Source organism: Ambystoma mexicanum, chromosome 6q, assembly GCF_040938575.1.
Source record: "Ambystoma mexicanum isolate Mex_15411 chromosome 6q, UKY_AmexF1_1, whole genome shotgun sequence".
NCBI classification, from domain to species: Eukaryota; Metazoa; Chordata; class Amphibia; order Caudata; family Ambystomatidae; genus Ambystoma; species Ambystoma mexicanum.
The window spans coordinates 87,495,422-87,518,456 of record NC_090937.1 but is presented as its reverse complement, the minus strand read 5'-3'; the positions used below and the strand labels follow the sequence as shown (position 1 = coordinate 87,518,456).

Below are 23,035 nucleotides of genomic sequence, written 5' to 3'. Positions count from 1 at the left end.
CATGGTGACTGTGGATTCCTACAGTAAATTGGCACACTTCACTGCGTTCAAACAAGTTCCATCAGCCCCTGATACGGCAGTTGCCTTCCTTAGAGACATTGTCCATTTACATGGATTGCCCAGGACTATAGTGTCGGATCGAGGATCTCAATTCACCTCCCGACTCTGGGCTACCCTCTGCCGTATTTTGAGCATACAACGAGCTCTTTCCTCTGGTTACCATCCAGAAAGCAATGGCCAGACGGAAAGACTCAACGCCAGCCTAGAGCAATATTTAAGATGTTTCTGTAGTCATCAACAGAAGGAATGGTTTCAATTCCTCTCGCAAGCAGAGTTTGCTTATAACAACACTTTGCACACTTCGATTCAGATGAGTCCTTTTCTTTGTACTTATGGATTCCACCCACACCATCTACCCCCTGTAATTCCACCAACTACCAAGATCCCTGCTTTGGATGGTACATTTAAAGACCTGCATGAGGTACATGATCTAGCCAAGAAGGCTCTCCTGGCGAGCCGTCTTACACAAAAGAGGTGGGCAGATAGAAGCAGACGGTCTAACCCAGGCTGGAAGACGGGACAATTAGTCTGGTTGTCCACCAGATTTCTCCCAAAATGGGTCCATACCGGGAAGTTTTCCCCACGTTTTATTGGGCCCTTCGCCATCATTCAACAGATTAACCCGGTGGCTTACAAGATAAAGCTCCCTATATCTCTCAAAAGGGTGCATCGTGTTTTCCATGTCTCCTTACTCAAAGAGCATAAGGAAGACCCCTTTCAAAGACCAGCTCGACGGAGATTTGCTCAGGTGGAGGAGATTCCAGAGGAATACGAAGTGGCTCGGCTAATCGATTCCAGGTATCACCAGGGCAGGTTACAATACCTGGTACATTGGAAAGGCTATCCGATAGCTGAGAGGTCTTGGGAACCTAAGAGCCATCTCCATGCTCCCAGTCTGGTAAGAAGATTCCATCAGTTACACCCGAGCAAACCAGGGGGATCCCCGAGAAAGAGGGGGTATACTGTCAGGAATCAGGGGTGGAAGTTATGGAACTGCTGGCGGCACTAGCTAGCGGTTACCTCGCTTTAGTCCTCATCCAATATGGCGGAGGACTCTATAAGTACTGACTCCGCCCCCTTGTGCGGTGCGTTGTATCTGTGTTTGCTTCTCGCACGCTAACGCTCCGTTACTCTCTAGTTTTTACCTTCCATTGGGCTTTCTTAGCCGCCTTAGTTTCCAACTATATCCTAATCTTGTACAACCTTTGTTTCTCGCTGCATTTCCTTCTTTCGTATTCTGCCGCGCTACAACCCTACCATCTAATCTTTGGGTTCACGGCGTGTACTCCGCGTTTTCACCGCTTCGGTGCCTTGCTGTCTTGCTTACCTGGGTACTTGGCTCCTCCTACTTTCCTGCTCGGCTTCTCGCCATTCCTTCCCTGCTGCCTGCAGCCTTCTCTGTGCGCGGCACTGTTTGCACTGTTTGCTACTTACATTTGCCTTCCGGTACTTCCAACTTTTGTTCGGCTCCGCTCGGAAAGCGGCACTCTCTTACTGTATCTGGTTTATTTTCTACTCTGCGCTATCTTGCAATCTATTCCTTTCACTGGGTATTACATTTCGGGTTTCCTTCTTAGGCCATTTATTCTCCTTTCCTTTCCTCTTTTTCGTCTATTATCCTGCTACTTACTTACGATTTCCTTGTTGCTATCGAAAGATTCTACCTGCAAGTCTTATTCCGAGCTCTGTCTGGGAAACTGGTCGCGGACATCTGTTTACTTCCAGTCAGCCTTCGCTATCCACCTTCAGCGTCGGCCCACAGCGGATTCTGCTAGGAGAGATTATTTCTTCCAACGGCCTGGGTTATCAAGGACTGTCCACCTCACCTCCTACCATCAAGATCTACAGGGTTTTTTCTGCTTTGGCTTTTTCCCTGAAAGTGAGGCTGGCCCCACTGGAGGCACCCAAGACAGGTTCCCACTACTGTCACGGTGGCCTCTGGAGGGGATAGACCTTATCTCCGCGAAAAGAAGGTCCGGATTTATAAGGACAAGTCATCTAGCAACAAGAAGAAGAAGCTTCCAAAGAAGAAGAATCCTCTCAAGGATCTATCCTCTGAAGAATCAGGTGAGGAGATAGGGGAGGCGGAACTGGAGTCGGACAATAACACATCATTATCATTATCTGAGTGTATGATGCCTGTTAAGATGGATTTCTAAACTCTAGCCTGGTGGACAGAGTATAGGAGGTCACCCTAGTTATACTGAACAGGGGAAACTCGGGGAGCTTAGGCAAACCAATCAAGGTAGCATGGAGAGTGGTCAAGGCTTAGTCTGAGGAGAGGTGAGTGGGGTCAGGGGTCCACAGTGAGTCCATATACTGAGCAATGGAGGTTTATATTTAGACAGGTAAGTACACAATTACTTATATTTATTATTGGCCAACGAACACACTGTAAAAATAACTTAGAACAGGTAATTTTATAGCACAACACTAATAGTATAAAACATATGTACAACCACAGTTATTCAGTGCACAATACAAAATTCACACCCACAATACCTGAAAGTGAAAGGAAGTAATAGTCAACAGGAATTCCACCCATATCTTATAAAGTCCAAGCCTAAAGTTGAGTGGGGCCTTGTGCCCAAAGCAAAGTTCACAAAGTTTCCAAAGAGTTTTAGGAGTTGGGAAAAAGAGAAGTGTTGGTTCCTGACAATGTGAAGATGGGTACAAAAGGTTGTCCAAGAAATTTACAAGTAAGTAAAATGCTTTTCTAGCTATTGGAGGACTTCAAAAATCAAAGAGTAGAGATAGGGGTATTGGTAATTTACCACACATACTCTGATTTTTCCTCAGACTTGGCAGGTCGTTGGAGGGTCGCTTTAGGTAGGTTTTCCCACCATTGGTTCCTGTCAAAGAAGCCCATGAGCTATGAGCGCAAAAAGAGTTCCGGTCGGGTACAGGGGCTGTGTGCAACCTCTTCTCGTGAAACAAGGCAGCAGGCACCATTGCAGGACTCTTCAGGATCCTTGACTAGATGCAGGAAAGTCAGTTTCAGCAATTGCCACTGATGCACAGCGACAGCAGGTGTCACAGATATCATAATTGAAGACAGCCTTCTATCTTAGAATCTGTTGATGCTGGGACACTGAAATCTTGCACGAAGTTACAGGACAAGCCGAAGATCCCTGAATTTCCAAATCAAAAAGTAGAACATCACTGCTTCTACCGTGGTAGCCCAAAATGGAGTTGCTTAGTCCACCAGGAACGCTTCTGAAGACTCCAAACTGCAGGGCACCAAGAAGACGTAGAGAATGGTTGTTTCCACCACTCCAATGGGTAAAAGCACTGACAATGGTCTTCTAAGATCAGTATCCAGACAGGACTCCACTGGGACTGCAGCAAAGGATCAGTCGACGGGTCTTCCAATGTGTTCACAGCTCTGCAGGATACTTGGCTCCTCATCAGATCTCTGGGGAATGGCTGCAGGGCTCCTCTTATTATCCTAAAGACCAGGTTAGGACAGAAACATAGCCCAATCAGTGGAAGATCTGCTCCTCAGACACACCCCTGCGATGGTCCAAGCAGGTTGCTAAACTCATGCCTACACTCTAGACATACTGAAACCAGTTTATGGATTTGGGACCAGCCAGTCCCAAACCACTTCCTGGCTTGAAACGCAGATGGCCTGCACTAGCTTGCGAAAAGCAAGGCAAGTGCATGACCATAAAAAGAATTTCCTGACCTGGCAAGACAGGAAAAAGGCCAAAGAACACGCGCAAAACCTCGTGACTGAGGCATGTTAGGACACTAGCCACATCTAGTAGTCAAACATGCTACATGTTCCAGAAACAGGGCAAGAGCAGGAAAAAATCTGTTTCCTGGTTTGTTCCTTCCCTTCTTGAAATTCTGACACACTCTGGGCTGCTCCTGGGCACTACATTTCCTTTGCTTTCTCTTACAAACTTCACTGTCCCTCATACCCCTCCAATCTCTTTCTTGTTCCTCTTCTCTTAACTCTCTCTATGCGCCCATTCTCTTTCTCCCTCCTTCACCATCACTCTTGAGTTTTTCTCCTTCCCTTCCTTCACACTCCTTGCTCTCTCCTTCGCCACTGTTCTCAAATCTCTCATCCTACTCCATTATGCTGCTATCTCCACCACCTGCTCTCAACTTTCTCTTCTCCGTCTCCCTGCTCCTCTCCGCCTCCTTCACCACTGCTCCTGACTCGCTGCACCGCCATCCACTCTTCTCCACCACTTATTCCATACTCATGGCCCCCACACTTCCCACAGACCTCTGACCCATTTTATCTCTGAGCCGGAATGGCTGCAGAGTGCCAGATTGCTTGAGGACTTGAATGTGTGCATCGCATGTGAGCATGCATAGTTATTAGGGTTTGGGCAAAGGAATTACAAAGTAGACAGTTTTTACCTGGTAGAGAAGGCGAATAGAAGCATTGAAGATGGACTTAAGATGGGCCAAGCGGGAGAGAAGACCAAAAAGAATAGTAGAACAGAAAAAAGGTGAAAAAGAATGTGAGGTTAAATGGCTAATGGAGTGCGTCTCAGCTCCTCTTGATGAGGCTATTTTACCTGTGGCAGCAATTTTGAATCTTGCTCAGAGCCACGGCTTCTACTTCTCTTACAAATGGCTAAGACTTTGACTTTGGGATCCAAACGCAGCTGCACAAATGTAAGTGAGTGGGGCATTGGTGTAACGGGGTACACCGCAGCACCCACAGTGCGGGGGGGTCCTGCTAGCACATGTCCTGGGCCGGGGCCCCACTTGGAGAAAAAAAATGGAAACAAATATTTGTTTCTTTTTTTTTAAATGTTTCGTTTTTGAATTCACTCTGCATTCATAAAGAAATTATTTCTGTAACAGAAACAGAATAATTTCTTTATGAAGGCAGAGTGACTACAAAAACATAATTATTTTTGAAGTCTGAGGATTCCCCCACCAAATGACATGGAAGACCCTCAGGCTGGAGGCCTCCATGTCATGGGGTGGGGGGAGCCCTATGACTTCAAAAAGAAATAGTTTATTTTTTAAGTCACTCTGCCTTCATAAATACATTATTTCCGTTATGGTTCGGTCCTTAACGAAAGTCATTTCTTTATGAAGTCAAAGTGACTTCAAAAAGAAACAATTTCTTTTTGTAGTAATGGGGCTCCCCTCACCCTCATGATGTGTGCGTGTGTGAGTGTATTTTGAAAGGGTGTTCACTTAAATGTGTAGGTGGCTGCCTGTGTGATTATATGGTGAAAGGGTGCACACAAATTGTATAGGTGGCTGGGTGTGCACGTGTGTGTGTATGAGGAAAGGGTGCACATTTAAATGTATAGGTGGCTGCCTGTATGAGTGTATGGTGAAAGGGTGCACACTTAAATGTATGGGTGGGTGCCTGGGTGTGTGTGCCTCTATGGTGAAAGGGTGCACACTTAAATGTACAGGTGGCTGCATGGGTGTGCTTGCATGGTGAAAGAGTGCACACTTAAATGTATGGATGGCTGGGTGTGCGTGTGTGTATGTGGTGAATGGTGTGTGTGCTTGTGTTCAGGGGTGCACCAAAACCTACATTTCAGGTGGGCTAATCCTTCAAATGTTGGGAGAGGCGCTAACTTCACAGTCTGTGGGGGAGGGGCAACTATATTTGTGTGGGGGCATCTAACTTCTTTACGCATTTCAAAGAGACTATTCTAGTGCAGCTTCAATGTTACAAGCAGTTAACTCTCTCCTTTAAGTCTGAAAGCACCCACTTATGGACTTCTGTGAGAATGAGTGGTCTCTTGTTCCCTCTCTACCCTTCCAATCACTCCCCTGGCATGCAAGTACTAAACCCCATCACAATTTAAATTGCCTAAAAAATGTGGCATTTGAATGCAGGCACTAACAGGGAAATGCTTTACGTTAGTAATTGCTGGGCCCTTGTTAACAGCGAAACCCAGGTGACGTTTAACATCTGTGTCCTCGTCTGTCCTGCAACTGCTCTGAAGGTCAGCCAGGTTGAGTCAACATAGCCAAAAATCTCAGGTGGGGAGTGCTGAAGCCCAGTCAATTCAATGGTGTTACACCACTACTTGTGTTTAATGCCTTGATTACTAACTAGTAATTGTCATTACTCCTAGCCCTATTCTTCCTCGTCCATGTATGAGGCAGTAATTGTGTATGAGGCACTTTGCCTCATACCCACGTACTGGGATGAGGTAGGGGCACATGGAGGTAATACCTGACTTAGCTTCCTGTAATGTTCATTACTCCTAGTGCCACTCTTTCTCATCCCATTACTTACCTATGAGGCAAGGAGCCTCAAACTTAAGCTCTGGGATAAGGAAGAGGGACGTGAAGGTAATTCTGTGCCAAGGAGCTGATTTTGGAAGTTGGGGTAGGGGGTGGGAGGGAGAGCGGATGTGTGGGGGTGGGATTGTGTGATAAATCATAATGGTTGTCCATGTCCAGGCTAAGCAGTCATGATATGTGGTATTAGTGGCTAGAGAGGCATTTTGGTGCAGCCAGTCTAGTCCTTTCTCAGTTTGCTTTGACATTTTTTTTACTGCGCATTTCTGATAAAGCAGTCCTGCTAAGTGTAATTACCTGGCTGGACTGGCATTTGGGTGCTGCCAGTCTAGCCGTTTTTTACTGCAGCATTGTATATTTTTCTGGCCATATGTGATGAAATGATATGATATGATATAAGTCATTTATAACACGCTTGTACATAGGTGTTTCTAGGCGAGACAAGACAAGGGAGGGAAGATAGAAGAAGCACAAGACAAACAATCTAATTAGGCCTTGTGTCATTCAGATCGTGCAAGTGTGAAAACGAGAAATGCAAGGTGAAAGGCAGGGGGGAGTGCAAGGAAGAGTGGAGGGGAAAACAGGGCAGTAATGCTCTGAGTAAGTTCAGCCCGGGCAGCGTAGCTCTGGGTAGTGCAAGGAGAACACAGGACTGAAGGGTTACAGTTACAGCCCATAAGTGTGTAGTAGGCCCGGAGGCAGTGCAAGGGTGACTGATCAAGAAAGAGCCTGGACTCAGTGAGACTCTGAAGGTAGCCAAGGTAAAGCAGACAGGTAGGTCAGCAGGGGAGGGAGAGAGAGAAAGCAGAGGAGAAGTGTAACGTTCTGAGCTGCTTCCGGAACTTCAGGTGGTACGCTCAAGTTTGAGAGGGGCAGGGAGGCCATTCCAGAGGGAGGTACCTGCAGAGGAGAGAGATCTACTTCCCACTCTCTGCCTGGAGAAGCATCTAACCCTTAGAGCGTTGGAGGTAGCTGGGGGAAGGGCTTGAGAAGGAAAGTATTTTGGAAGAGAGCATTGGACGGCCCCAGAAAGCCTTGTGGACAATGCAAAGTGTCTTTAACTTGCTCCTTGCAGACACCGGAAGCCAGTGGAGAGATTCGGGGCTGTAGAGATATGATCCCTGGGCTTGAGGCCAAGGATAAGTCTTGCAGTCCCGTTCTGGATTACTATCAGAGGGCGGAGAATAGAAGAGGACAGCTTGAGAAAGAGGCTGTTGCAGTAGTTCAGCCTAGAGAGAAACAGGGCTCTAGAGACAGTGAGCTTCTGGGGCAAAGTGAGAAAGGGAAGAGTCCCTTTGAGAAGAAGCAGCTGGTAGTGGGACTTCTTGGCGACGTCCGAGATGTGAGGAGAGAAAGAGAGACTGGAGTCGAGGATGACACCAAGGCTTTTTGCCTCGCTCAAAGACAAAGGAAGAGGGCCCAAGGTGGGTGGCCAGAGTGAGAGGGAAAGCAGGGGCAGGGGTCCCATTGAGAAGGATATCCATCTCACTGGCATTAAGACAGAGATCCCTGGGGGCACACCAATCCTGAATCACAGATAGACAGTCAGGAATAAGCGACAGAGAGGAGCCTGAAGGAAAGATGAGTGTCATCCACAACACACTGAAATTTAGAGGAGATGGTAGAGATCTGGTGGCCCAAAGGGGCCAAGTAGAGGTTGAAAAACCAGGGTGAGAGGATAGAGCCTTGGGTAATGCCACATGTAGAGAGAGAGGTGGCAGAGAGAAATGGACCAAGTTGGCCCTGGGAGGGGCCGTCCAAGAGGAAGTAGGCCAGCCACTTCAGGGCCTGATCCGGGATGCCCAGATTCTCACGTAGTCCATTGATCAGGATGGCGCGGTTGACTGTGACGAAAGTAGAGAAAAGATCAAAGAGGATTAGGACAGAACGAATGCTGGGTAAGAGAGCAGATCTTCACAGGTGTTCAGGAGAGCAGTTTCCGTGCCTGTGGGAGCTCTGAAGCCAGACTGATGGCCATGGAGACAACAGATTCACTGCTGTGGAGAGTAAGCTGGGAGATGACCATCTTTTCCAAGAGTTTCCCCAAGACAGTGGTGATGGAGATTGGGTGATAGTTTGCCGGGCAGGTAGGATTGGCAGATGGCTTCTTGAGGAGTGGGTGCATAAGGGAGTGCTTAAGGGGTGAGGGGAATGTTCCAGTGGCAAAAGAGTGATTACAGAAATTGGCCAAGGCTGGAGTGAGGGTGTCAATATGGTCCTTGATGGTTCTGGAGGAGCAGGGGAGCACCTGTTCGGATGACACTTTCATAGATCGGACTTGTCTAGAAACCTTGTCGGTTGTTGTCAGAGATGAAGAGGAGAAAGGAGGAGGAGAGGTAGAGATGGCCCGGGGGAGGGCGGGAAGGGAGAGGAAGAGGAGATAGAGGACAGGATGTCCTGAGTTTTAGCTGAGAAGTGAGAGACCAGAGCCATACATAGTGCCTGGGATGGAATAGAGAGGTAGAGACCGCAACAGGATTGACCAGTTCCTTCTAGTTTTGAAAGAGTTTGGCCATGTTGTTAGAGGCTGCACAGACCTGAGCTTGAATGTGTGCTCTCTTTTTGATGAGTGTTATTGCTTTTGACTGGCCTTTTGGTGCAACCAGTCTAGGTATGTCTAAATGTAGCCTGGCATGATTTACTGTAATGTTATTACGTGTCTACACTGGTCTACATTGTGCAGCCAGTGGGACATGTTTTCAATGTGGCATGGCATTTTTTACAGCAAAGCATTAATGTTTCTGTGCACTGTTGGTGACTTGCATGTATTGGATTGGTGTTGCCCTACAAAACAATGGCTTTGTAGCCAATGTTTCTCAGAAAGTGTGCTGTATATTGCATTAAAACACATATTTATATCTTTCCTAGTACAGTGTGTGGCATACCCCTTTCGTGCGTGTTGTACAAGCGTGATGATCTAGGCCGGCCCTGAGTGTGGCACGACCCGTGATTTGTTGCTCAGTTGGGGGGGCCTCAGCATGGCTTGCAGGGGGGCCCCCACATTTTGTGCTACACCACTGGAGTGGGGTCCACCATGGACTATATGAGCGACACTTACATACATATGGTTCTGAGCAAACCAGTTTTCACATTCGTTTTATGTGCTCTGTGGTCACCCACAGTCGCCGGTTCTCAGACTGGCAGCATCTTGCCATGATTTTCCCTCGGGTTGGACACACAAGCGAGGGTTGAACTGAAGATCATGGGGTCCTCCAAGTACCCCGTCCAGCCTGCATCCTGGGGCAGTTGGCGGCCACTGCGCCAGGGTCTCCCCAGTCCTGTCTTCTAGTAGGGTCTTCATCTGAGAGTTCAAAAACATGACATTATACCTTTGTTCAGGAATGGGGTGCTTACAGAAATTCCCCCCAAAGGCTTGCACACGATACCCAGGATGTGCATGATTGAAAGGGTGCTGTAGAGCTTTGGCAAGGTTGACCTCCCATTTAAATGATATGTTTTGAAGCTAAAGTCACTAAGCAAAGAAACATTGAGATTTAGCGTGGTTCTTTCGGGGACCACTGTCAAAAATGATAGAATTAACCTCAGTGCTTTAAGTGGGATTAGAAATCTCAATTCTTAGGCCACGCCCCCTACAGAGAGTCCCCTTCGCCTAAGAGGGAGAGCTGGTAAAAGGAGTAGTGTTGGGGCGCTCTGGCATCATTACCTTTGAGGCGCCATTATTACCTCTGATGCGCCCAGCCCCTCCTTTTAATCAACAGAAGGGGCTAGGGGCACCAAAGGGTGACACCAGTGTGCCCCAACTCACACACAGCAGGCAGCCCTTTCATTCAAGGAGCCGTGTGGTGCAACGCTTTAACCATGGGCTCCTTGAATAAAGAGAGAGCCTGCTGCTGATGGCTCTGTACTCAGAAACAGGAGGAGGGATGGACTGCCCAGCTCTACTTTTATTTTCGAGTAAAGTCATCACGCAGCATGAAGCCAAGGTACTTAATGCTGCGTGATGACTGTTTACTTGAAAACAAAAGGAGAGCTGGCCAGTCCAGCCCTGCTCCTGTTTCTGAATACAGAGAATCCAGCAGCCCATGTAGCCGAAGCCCTGCACTGTTACACAGGCTGCTTGCAGGTGTTAAAACTTTGGTTTAAAAAAAAAAGAAAAGGCACTGCCTTTTCTTTTTTCTAATCCGAAGAGCTGGCACCTGCAGGCAGTCTGTGTAGCCACAGCGCTTCAGCTACACAAGCTGCCTCAGGTGTACACGTGGCTGAGGCTAGTCGGGGGTGGGCCCCCGGCAGGGCCCCGGCTCGAGAGCCCTTTTTGGAGACTGCCAGGGCTCAGCCCTGGCTAGCCCCGGCCCGCTTAAAGCCCTGATTAACCTATAGTTGGAGTCTGTGATGTGCCACAAATCAGAATTGGTCCAATTTTAGGGATGCAAGTTAAACTGGTAGTTCAATATGGGCAGAAGGCTGCTTAATGTTTTTCTTTGCTGCAAATTTTTGGTACACGGCAGCCTGTTAAACAGTCACCTCGAGCAAGCTCAAACGGTAGCTGGGACAAAGATAATTTCGTGGTGCGCTTGCTTGCTTAAAAAGTGTCAGAGTTTAATGGCCGCTAGTTGATGAGGAACGGATCCCTGCTATTGGAATGCTGCTGGCGGGCTTCTGTTTACAGTTTCTTCTTTATACAACTCCATAAACCCTGAAAGACCGTGTCTAACCATTTATCGCTCCTGATATGTTTTCCATCTCATTGTATGCACTAAACGTGGTTATGATGAGTACCATAAACCAGGAATGTGTTTGTTTTGCAGGTTATTAAATGCAAGGCCGCCGTTGCCTGGGAAGCCGGGAAGCCATTTTGCATTGAGGAGGTGGAGGTTGCACCACCAAGGGATCATGAAGTTCGGATCCAGGTAATTTGCATCTTGCTTGTGATATACCATACTGAGAAGGATAGCTCAGGGGAAACAAGACCACACGGAGCAGCACAGTTTCAGTCCCGGTACTGCACTTAGAAGCTGAGTACACTGAGCAGAATGGATTTGTTACTCTGTCCTGGTAGTAGGAGGCTGGAGTCCGGCATGAAGTGCAATATAAGAAACTGATTTAATATATATTTTTTTTACCACGGCCCCATCTCTACTGGGCGATATTCATTTCATTTTACTGTCTCAGCCACATTTCCATGGGTGCGGTGGAGTATTTGGGGGTGTGACCGAGTTTGAAAAGAAATTTAAATTCCTCAGAGGCGTTTCATAAACTGCTATAGTTCTTTCCAGCTAGGAGATTAATGCCAGATGTTTGAAAATAAAAAAAAAAGTTTTTTCCTCTTTATTCTAATCTGGAGGAAGGATAGCTCAGGGGCAACATATTTGTCTTGGAAGCAAGAGAACGCAGCGCGACACAGGTTAGAACCCTGATCCCGCGCTTAGAAACCACTTGGTGGTATTTAGCCCATTATAAATGAACAATTATAATTATAATTTTGCAAGCTTAAGGTTTTGCGAACACACAAAACATTATTTGTTCCTTTTATTGAATGGCTTGTCCACCCTAGGGGACTGAATCACTAATGTTAGGCAAAACAAAGATCATTAAGGAGCGGGGAATCATTGTTTAAACAAAAGAGAGGACGAGTTCAATTAGTCAATTGCTGGCAGAACAACATGATTTGTTTCTTACATTTGTTCAGATTAGGGTTGCGCCTGAATTGAATCGAAATGATGCTCCAGGTCTTGACTTCCTGAACAGCCATGCTCTTGAAGCCAGAGGAACTAAGACTGAGATGAGGGAGCATGGCTTGAGGTTGGAATGATGGCCTAAGTAATCTAACAGGCTCAGAACTGGTACATAAGGTATTTTCGCATGTTGTGGTGAAGGCTGAGATAAGTTAATACCAAGACCTGGAATACAATTCTTGCCTGAATGGGCAACCAGTGTAGCCTGCATAGCAGAGGGGTCTTGTGATCACCAAAGGATAAGGGTGTTTTGTTGCGAACTGAATTATTTCCGATGACTTCTTTTTAACGAATAAGTCTCTTAGCAGCACCCATGTAAAATGAACAGCCATACCCCAACTTGGTAGTAGAAATTACTCTGGCTATTGTGTTAGATTGGGCGTTGAAGCAGAGGCGTCACTAGGGGGGCTAGAGGCGCTATATCCCCGGATCTTTTGGCTGTAGCCCTTGATAGAAGCTCAGGGGCTAAAACCAAAAGGCTAGCTAGCCCCGGGTCCCAACAGTTCCAACATTAGCATAGCCCCGGATCTTTTCCAGACCTAGCAACACCCTGCATGGAAGAGGGTTTCTGACGGGTAACAAAAATTAGATATAATACCTAGGTGAACCGACCGAAGAAGTGACATGTGAAATCCGTGCTCAGAAGGTTATCAGATAGGACCCAGATGATTATTCCTGCATCGGAAGAGGTGACGTGGTCAAATCAATGGTAAAGGCTGGATGGTCTGCACGACGTTTGCGATCATTGGACATGTGCTCATGATAGCCAGCTCGGTTTGGTTACTATTTAAATGAGCCAGTTGGTGTGAATCCAGTTTTATCTCCAAAGGGTTCCAAACAAAGCTGGGAGTCATTGTTGCGGCAATGGAATTTTACGCCCATGGATTTGAGCAAATAATACAAAGGCTTTATATAGATATTAAATAGAAATAGAGACAATGCAGAGTCCTCTTGCAGCTCCACGGCTGACATTTTAGGGAGGGGTCAGAATTGCCTCCGGACTGACACGATTCATGTGATTAGGCAAGAAAGGCACAAACCAGCAAACGGCAGTGTCCCACCCGGGCACCGTAGCTAGCTTCTGAATGATGATCTGGTGATCAAGGGCGTTGAACGCAGCTCAGAGGTCTAACATAAGGAGAGGGTTATGATTGTAATGTCCATGCCGTAACTGCTCTTCCCAAACATCCAGAAAAGTAGTCTCTGTTCATGTACCTGGTCTGAAACCAGACAGGCTATCGCTTAGACCCTCCATCGTCTCAATGTGTGTTTGAAGCTGGAGGGTCACTGCATACTCAATGTATGGAGCCAAAAAAGGAGCGTTTGCAATGGGCTGATAAGCCCCGTGATCGTTCCAGTCCAGTATTGGCTTATTCAGGCAAGAAGTGAACCGTGATCTTTTATGGCTCTCTGGAACAGTTCCTAGGTCAAGAAAACGATTTCCCATTTCATTGATATAGAGTCACATTCTAATTTACTTGATCTGCAGCACGCCACTTTCAGAACTTTTAAATTCTTTGCAGTGGTATGCATGACAGCCATCATGTATCTCTTGCTGAATTGTACTCAATGTTTTTGAATTTGGTGACCAGGGCACCTACATTATCCGTATAAAAAATAAATTGATGCAAAGATAACAGACATAATGCCTTTTACCAGATGTGTAAGTGGTATTACCCAAATTGACCGGGCACAATTAACCAAATTAACTAATTGGTCGAATTTTAATGGTCCTAATTGACCTTTTGCACAATTGCCCTTTTATTTTTTTATATATATATAATAGGTTGGTTTTGTATTATAAATAATGCAAGGGGTTTGGGAGGGGGTTGCAGGGCGTTCTGGATTTGGTGGGGGGTTTCCCCCTGCATATATGTACTATTTGACCTTTAAAATCCGGTCAATTGTGCAGAAGGTCAATTGTGATTCGGTCAATTCGTATACAACCATGTAAGTAGAAGGCCTTCCACACGCATGTTTATTATTATCAGTAATAGTAGTAATATTAATGTTAGTATTAGTAATATAAGAAGTAATACACAGAGAGCCTTTGATGAAATACTTATTGCAGGTCCAAATTCCTCTTCAACGCATTTCATATTTTAGGACCTGGGACAAGGTGCCAAGGAACAAAAAGTTTTTTTTTAGTCAGGAAGTATGTTTCAGCAGGGAATCCGGATGTAATTTTGTCAAAGGTACCAAAGGATGAGGGACATAAAATCACCCTGTTTATAGATAAAGAGAGGGATACAGCAATACAAATGTATTGGAAGACATAACATACTAGGAGGAACTCTAACTTTGAGAATGCCCCTAGTCAAACTCTTTCACTAAAATCTGAATTCATTTGGTCAAAATATACGCATTTTATGCACCTTGTGTTTGTAAAACTGATGGCACATATTCAGACTTTTCAAAAGACGCACTTCATTGGTTTTCAAAAAGACAACTAGGTCTTATATAGTTTGTATGTAGCTGGTAGCTCCTTCTCCCTTCCTCCACCTATGCCATAGAGTGCATTTATTGTGCAGAGTGTGCCGCTTACAGCTCTCTGACACATCAAAAGCAGATTCTTTATTAGAGAGTGTTTCCCTCTCTTTACACAATGATAAAGTGCGGCATTCATGCTCTAATCACCAATAGAAGTCTACATTACATGCTTCTCCTTTGTACCTTTCACTGCCCCCAGCTCTCTGGCCAATCAGCAAGCTTCGGTGGGGGCTCTTACCGCCTTTAAGTGGCTGCATTGCAAGCTTCCCTATGTCATATGTACACACCAGGCACCGAACAAGGAGTCATGGAAAACTGTTACTGGGCATCAAATGTAAAGCAAACATTGTTTGCTTATTATGTTTCGATTAACCTTGATGCCCCGCCGAAAATGTCATGCCACAGCAAGAAAATGTAATCAGAAAGGCTGCAGCAACCTAGGCCTTTCTAGCAAGTTAATATCATGTTTGCTTTATTTATTTATTTATTTATTTATTTACTTACTTATTTTAATTCTTGTAATGCGCCAACATGCCCGTAGGCCTCAGGGCGCACATAAAACTGGACAAACAAACAGACACACATGGCAAAGAAAGAAGAAGGGTCAAAGAGTTATTCCATATTGAAGAAGTGGGTTTTTATGGCACGTTTGAATACAGTGTAGTTCTGAATCTGCCGCATCTGGGCTGGAAGTTTGTTCCATAGAAGGGGACCTTGAGCATCAAGAGTGGTACCTCCAAATTTGGCTTTCCTGTATTTTGGGTGCTTGAGAATAGTGGCAGAGGATGAACAAAGGTTCCTCGTGTTGGGTTTAATGCTAACACGGGCTGACAAGTAAATAGGGCTACAGAGGCTGAGGCATTTGTGGGTCGTGGTCAGTATCTTGTGCGTTATCCGATGTTTAACGGGAAGCCAGTGAAGTTGTTTCCTGAAAGTGGAGATGTGTGTACGACGAGACTGATTGAAAATATTAGGCACAGCATTATTCTGAGCCACTTGTAATGATTGGATGTTGGAGGCTGTGGTGCCCGCTAGAAGGCTGTTACAATAATCCAATCTTGAATTGATCAATGCAGTGGACAGAAGGGCACAGTTTTCTTCCGAAATGAATGGTCGAATATAGCCTATTCTTTTATTTATGAGACCGCAGCTAGATTTATTGCTGGAGACATGGGACTTCATAGAGAGTTCTTCGTCAAGAACGACGCCCAGGGTCTTGACTTTCTTCTGGACAAGAATGGTATTTTTGGCAATATGGAAACTAGCATATTTGGAGTCGAGTTTCGCCCGAGTGTTTTTGGATGCAACGATGAGGAGTTCAGTTTTTTTGTCGTTCAGGGCAAGAGAATTGCAGGCCATCCAGTCTTGTATGGCTTTGTATATTTTATTGATGGTTACTGTATCGCTGCTATAGGAGCCACTCAGCTGTATGACCACCTGAGTATCATCAGCGTAGTTTGTGTATTGCACTCCTAATTTGTTTAAGAGGTCAAGAAGAGGGCGGATATAGAGATTGAAAAGCAGAGACGATAGACAGGAGCCCTGAGGAACTCGACATGTCTGAGATATTGGAGAAGATTGATTATCGCCAACACAGACCCTCACCATTCTGGGACCCAGAAAGGAAGCAATCCATCTGGATGCAATTACGGAACAGTTGGCGACCTATCCGAGCCTTGACACCAGTAAGCTGTGATCAACTAGGTCAAAAGCTGCGGAGAGGTCTAATAAAATGAGCAGAGCAGCTTGATTATTATCAGCTATGCTAGCTAAGGTGGATTTAAGATCTAGCATTGCTGTCTCGGTCCCGTGACGAGCCCTGTAGCCCGATTGACGGGTACCCAAGATGCTATATTTTTTGACATGGGCTTGTAACTGTAGGTAGGCAAGTTTGTCAATTATCTTGAGAACATATAGTACGTTGGTGATGGGCCTGTAATTGTCGTTGTTCGCTGGGTCAAGATTTTCCTTTTTCAATAAGGGAGTAATCCACGCTGATTTTAACAGTTCCGGTACCAGGCCCTCATCAAAAGAGAGATTGACCAGTTTGGTAATCCATGGGACCAGAGTTTCTAAGGACTCCTTAAGAGTACTTGTGGGGCAGTCCTCAGCAGGACAAGACTTGTCTTTAAGGTCCTTTATGATTTTGAGCACTTCATCTTCGGTGTAATGTGTGAAAGAGAATTGAGGGATATTGTTTTCGCAAATATTGGGTAGAACGGTATCTGTGGGGGTTTGCAGGGATGTTACATTGCCTAGGGCTTTATTTATTTTTTCTTTGTGAGAGTCAATCTTGAGTAAAAAGGCATCGTCTATGCTCTGACACCATTTATTGTCCTTAATTATATTATTAGTGGTTGGGGGCTGATTTTGGAACTCCGCTAAGATTTTAAAAAGCTCCCCAGTGTTGGATTGAGCATTCACTATCCTTGCGTTATAATGTGTGGCCTTAGCTTCTGTGATAAGTTTTTTGTAATTGAATGGATTTTTTGTAGTTGGTTAGAGTGTTGTTATTGTGATCCTTCCTCCAAGCTCTTTCTAGGGCTCTTTTTTCTTGTCTGGCAACAAGAATTTCATTAGTGAACCATGTGTTCTTTGTGGTTTCGGTTTATTGTCTTCGTTTTCAGTGGGGCAAGGTTGTTAACTGTTTCTTTAATGTTGGTAGACAGATGATTGATAAGTTTCGAAGAGTCAACAAAGTTGTCAAGGGGTTGAAGTTTTGAAGACAGCAGTGTGGCAAAATTTGGAGCTGTTAGATTTTTAAGGTTGCGAGACATTTTCTGAATGCGTGGGTTGACATTAAGTTTAGGAGGAGAAGAGGGTAGTGAAATCTTGGCTTGAATGAGAAAGTGGTCAGAACAAATACATGGTGTGGCCGAGATGTCAGAGATATTGGCATTTTGGGACAGGAGCCAGTCTAAGGTATGACCCTTACTTTGCGTGGGGGATTTCATCCACTGGGTAAGGCCAAAGGAGGTGATAGTATGCATCAGATTGGTGCCTGCTTTATCCTGTTGGTCGTTGGCCCAATAGTTAAAATCACCCATGATGATAACTGGGCCGTTAGTGGTTCAAATCTGAGCCAGTAGATCACTGAGCTGTTCTTCAAATAGAGGCATGACTTTGGGTGGACGATAAATCGTAAGTGTGTTTAAGGTGGTATGTGCAGAGGTTTTTATTTTTACCCATAAACTCTCACAGCCTTCTGGAGAGGTATGAGGAATTTCATAGCATTCAAGATTAGATTTACACAACAAGGCCACTCCACCACCTTTACCCAGCAGACGATCTGCTCTAAAGAGAGTGTAGTCGTCGGGCGTGAAAAGTGTGGCTTGGGTGGGAAGGTCAGGGTTGAGCCAGGTTTCGGTTATGCCGAAAAAGTCAGGCTTAAGTTCATTAGTTAGGTCGGAAATTTCCACACCATGCTTGTATAGCGAGCGTGTGTTGAGAAGGGAAAAAGATAGTACCAACAAGGGTGCGATCTTGGACTTCATGTTACGTTGGCGTGGTATTTTCTTCAAGCACATGGTGAACCTAATGCAGGATACGTAAGCAACTTACTTAACGGGAAAGCCGTCTGGTAGCCAGAGTAATCGAGGCCTTGCTGAAAGCCGAGATTTCCCACGAGCCGGCGAGCTGCAGCGATGACCGGTGGAGACCGGCGCGACCCAGAAGCGCCGGCGCTGAAGCGCCTGAACAATAAAGAACTACCCAAGGGGTCTTGGGAAATGTAGTCCAAGAAAATTACTTTCCCTTTCTTACAGTCAAACACGAGAGTGCTTATCTCTCTGCCACTCGCACAAGCAAACACACAAGTTAGAATACTAACACTTGTGTAAAGCAGAAAGAAATGCTTTAACAGTGCTGCTTCAAATGGAAAAGATGAAAAGAAACGTGGAGCCGTGCACAATGTATAAGCACGTGTAATAAGCAAATAAGAAAAGTGCTTTTTAAAGCGACCAGCAGCAGCAGTACCTGTTGGGGAAAGATGAACTGCAGGGAGTCCACAGGTTAAGTAAGGTGCGCGGCGTGACCGGTGAAGACCGGCGCGACCCAGAAGCGCCGGCGCTGAAGCGCCTGAACAATAAAGAAATACCCAAGGGGTCTTGGGAAACGTAGTCCAAGAAAACTACTTTCCCTTTCTTACAGTCAAACACAGTCAAACACGAGAGTGCTTATCTCTCTGCCACTCGCACAAGCAAACACACAAGTTAGAATACTAACACTTGTGTAAAGCAGAAAGAAATGCTTTAACAGTGCTGCTTCAAATGGAAAAGATGAAAAGAAACGTGGAGCTGTGCACAATGTATAAGCACGTGTAATAAGCAAATAAGAAAAGTGCTTTTTAAAGCGACCAGCAGCAGCAGTACCTGTTGGGGAAAGATGAACTGCAGGGAGTCCACAGGTTAAGTAAGGTGCGCGGCGTGACCGGTGAAGACCGGCGTGACCCAGAAGCGCCGGCGCTGAAGCGCTTGAACAATAAAGAAATACCCAAGGGGTCTTGGGAAATGTAGTCCAAGAAAACTACTTTCCCTTTCTTACAATCAAACACAGTCAAACACGAGAGTGCTTATCTCTCTGCCACTCGCACAAGCAAACACACAAGTTAGAATACTAACACTTGTGTAAAGCAGAAAGAAATGCTTTAACAGTGCTGTTCAAATGGAAAAGATGAAAAGAAATGTGGAGCCGTGCACAATGTATAAGCACGTGTAATAAGCAAATAAGAAAAGTGCTTTTTAAAGCGACCAGCAGCAGCAGTACCTGTTGGGGAAAGATGAATTGCAGGGAGTCCAAAGGTTAAGTAAGGTGCGCGGCGTGACCGGTGAAGACCGGCGCGACCCAGAAGGTCTTTAACTTTGATGCAGTGTGGCGCTGGCCGATGTCTGGACGCGCATGCGGCGGCGTGACGTTGCACGCCGCCGCGTGCAGCATAAATAAACGGGGCATTTCCCGGCCGCGTCAGAGCGACCGGGAACCCCGCACCGAGAGGACATGTGAGCGTGAGTCCTTGGGGGTCCGGGGCTTACGGGCAGCGCTGGGGGGGCGCCAGTAACCCCCAACAGTGGCGATGTGTGGGGGAGACGATGCCTGGGCCCGACGGTGAACATCTCTGCAATTTTTTCACGAAAACGAGGTTGGATTAAGACTTTGTTTCAAGCCGCAGGCAGTCCGTCACCCACGCGGCTGGCGGACATTTTGTCTATCAGGCCGTGGAACTTCACGGAGCTCCGGTTCGAACTCTGAAGTGCATCCAGACCTAATTTTTGGAATTCCTGTCAGCAGGCAGCTATACCTGCATACACATGTTCCCAATTTGTGATTTTTTCATTTTCTTGGGTCTCCTACGTCGAGTGCATGCAAGAAGGAGGGCTAAAATGGCTGGGCCTGCATAGCCCATTATTCTTTCTTGTCTCAATTTTTGGAACAGTGGAGCGCTGGAGACTTCTTCATCCTCTTCATCATCACAGAGGTGTGCTGCAGTGATCTTACTGTTCTCCTTCAGGCTGGAGCATTCTTCATCCTCTTCATCATCACAGAGGTGTATTACAGTGATCTTCTTCAGTGTGACTGCTGGTGGCCCTACTGTTTTTCATCCTCTTCATCATCACAGAGGTGTGTTGCAGTTTGTAAAGTGCTCTAAATGAGTTTGGTGCCTCTGGAATTTTCTTTGTAAAGTAGTATCTCTTTTGGCATTGTATGTAATGGAAGTGGTCTTGTATAAAGCCCTTCTGCCACTGTTGGTTACCTTGCTGTACGTAGCCCTGCAAGACATTAGGGGTGTGGTTTCTCAGTGGGACAGTGGGAGATGCAGAAACTAAACCTGTGGACTTGGCAGAGAAACTTGAAAGTATGTTATCATTAGGCAAGAGCCCATGGTCTGATAGACTTCAGCACTGTGGGTCTGGTTAGCCATTGATGTGTGAGTGGGGCACGGCTAAAGATGAGAGTTTAGTCGTGGTTCAGTTAATGTTGTTGTGCTAATGATGGCGCCTGTGGCTGGTATTTGTGGGGCGGGGGTATTATAAGATGGTAGGATGGTAGGAGATCTTAGAGATGAGTGGGGAGAAGCAGGCTTTACAAGGCAAAATAACCTGCAAACCCTGCACTCCAATACCTGTCTATTTGCAGATACTTCCAAGAGAGATGGCAGATGAGGGAAAAGGTTATCCACAAATTAATCGAATTAAAAATGTCTGTGGAAAGAAAAAAATGAAAGTTATTTGAACGAAATGATTTCAGATTTGTTCTCCTGACATTTCTGGCAACCCGCTCCCACCCCACCCCTCTACTTACTTGTTGGCGGCACACCTCGCTGTGTGCCGCTGACTCCTCCATCCCTCTGCGACACCGGTTCCCTTCACTTACGTGCATGGGAACCGGTGCCACCGGGTCCTTTTTTTTCTTTTTAAATTTTTTTTATCCTATCAGGTGCGGGGGACACCCCTGCTACCCCAGCTCCCTTTGTTCACTATAATGGCACTGAATGGTAAATATGTTCAACATTTTCGGCTGTATGAAATTTTCATACAGCTGAAATTCGATGAAATATACCATTCATATTTTTCCATTCAAACATTTCTATGGATACCGAGATAAAATGGAATACAAACTCCAGACATTACATTGTTTGGCCTTATGATATCCATGGACGTGGATTTTGCAGAGGAGAGCATCAGCTGGGACATTATAATGATCAAAGAGCGGGATTCAAAGAGGATGGAACTGTTGCTTCCATGCTGAGTTATGAGGAAATGCGTATCTCCTTTAGCACAGTAGGTAGAGAGATGGGTTTGTCTGATGGCAGCAACATATGATTTTGGACTGAGTGCAATAACATTTTTACTTTACATGAACACAGACTACTGACTTCTAATCTAGACACCTCTAGCAATTCTGTAATACCTGTATAAATATTCCCAGATTAGCCTAAAGTCAGTGATGAAGAGCTGAGGTGCAAGTACATGTTTGTACATATGAAAGTGTTTAGCAAATTTAGCAAACTGTCTTCGCCACAGGGCTGTGATCGATAAAGTATTATTGTACACAGAGCTGTCATAAGGCCAGAGATCATCAAATGATTGAATGCAGATCATGGTGGATAAGGAGGATAAGAAAGAACAATGCATATTAGCAGCACTTTAGCCAATGATATAACCTTGTAGTTTCCGAGCAAGCATGCAGGCTAAATGCACCTTCTGTCCATACCTGGGCTCATGTCTTGCTCAGTGCTTGACATATCTGCACCCTGGCTCCTGCGGGTCGCACTGTTTATTGCTAATCTCTTCACACTCACCTTGGCTTTCCCTCACTCTGGCACCCCTAGATCCCACCTCCTCTCAACTCATCTGTTACTCCACGGATGGCAAAAAACATTACCACTGTGGCATTATTGTTTTTTCCCTTCCTCTCCTTCTCGTCTGCCACACAGGGCTTCCACAAGTCCCGCTTTGTTCTCCTTCAGAACTGGAGAAGAGTCTATGGGCCACATTATGACTTTGCCGGTCCGGAAACAAGGGTGCCGGTAAGCTTACCCCGGAAAGCTCTTACAAGCGTCCGAATTAGAAAAGGTGCAAGCTGAATAAAGACTGAGAAGTAAAGAAAGCCTGTAGGAATGGAAACTATCAGAAACACACATCGTGGTGCCTGTGCCATTACCCGTGGATGAGCCAAAGCAAATGAGACCCACAATTAAATTTAGATTATAGTTTATTTTTAGGATATGATCTGCAGGGAATTACAGTATGGCAGATAAAAAAATAATGAAACTAGAGGATTTTGTTTTTTTAGAAATAGTCAAGTACATTATTGCCTACACATCCGGGTCTGAGAATAAATCATTAAATGATACAGTGGTGTAAAACCATACACATGATTCTCTTTAGGGCTAGTGACTGTTTATGGTTCTGTACCACCTCCTTATCCCAAAACAAAGATGCTGCAATGTGCCAAATTGAACCGCACACGTGTTCCTCGGGGGACTGCAAACTAGGCCCCTTTCGATTCTTATCCTGATAATGATGCACCGGGCCTGATTTACAATGTGTTTTTCAGTTAGATTTTCCAAGGCTCTTGATCACCACATCCTTCTGAGTATCCGCCCCCCTTTGCGTGGCTGGTCCCCAGCTACTCCCTCTGCCAAATCTGTGCCTCCTCCAGAAATTCCTTCAGCTTTGGTGTCCGTGCCACCCCTTCTTGTGGGGCGCGGCATTCTCTTATCAGTTTGTTTGTGCTGTCAGTCCAGTTGTCACAGGGGCCCCCTTGCCCCTCAAGGCTTTGCTCCAGGCTGCTCCTCATGCACTGAGGTTGCTCTATGTAAGCAGCCCTTTCTCAAGGTTACTCTGCCTGCCTTCCTCCAGGAGCTTTTGAAATGAACACCTTTGCTCCAGTCTCCTTCTGATCATGGATCGCTGCCCCCTTGCACCTTCCTCTCGCTGCTTGCCTGCTGCACGGGGGAGGGTCCGAAGCGCCCCAGCCTCTCCCCATATGTCGCTGTGACTGAGCCGCCTCTGGTTCCCTTCCCCTCTAATCAACAGGGCCCCCGCAGT

General features: G+C 45.9%; 1 protein-coding gene across 1 annotated transcript in view; it reads left to right on the top strand.

The window, feature by feature from the left end:
• The window catches only part of LOC138515796 (all-trans-retinol dehydrogenase [NAD(+)] ADH4-like), a 176,158-nt gene that overhangs the window by 30,204 nt on the left and 122,919 nt on the right, over positions 1 to 23,035 (top strand). The window contains exon 2 of the mRNA XM_069630522.1: positions 11,070 to 11,171. Coding sequence (XP_069486623.1) covers positions 11,070 to 11,171 — 102 coding nt within the window. The remainder of the gene's footprint in view (positions 1 to 11,069; positions 11,172 to 23,035) is intronic.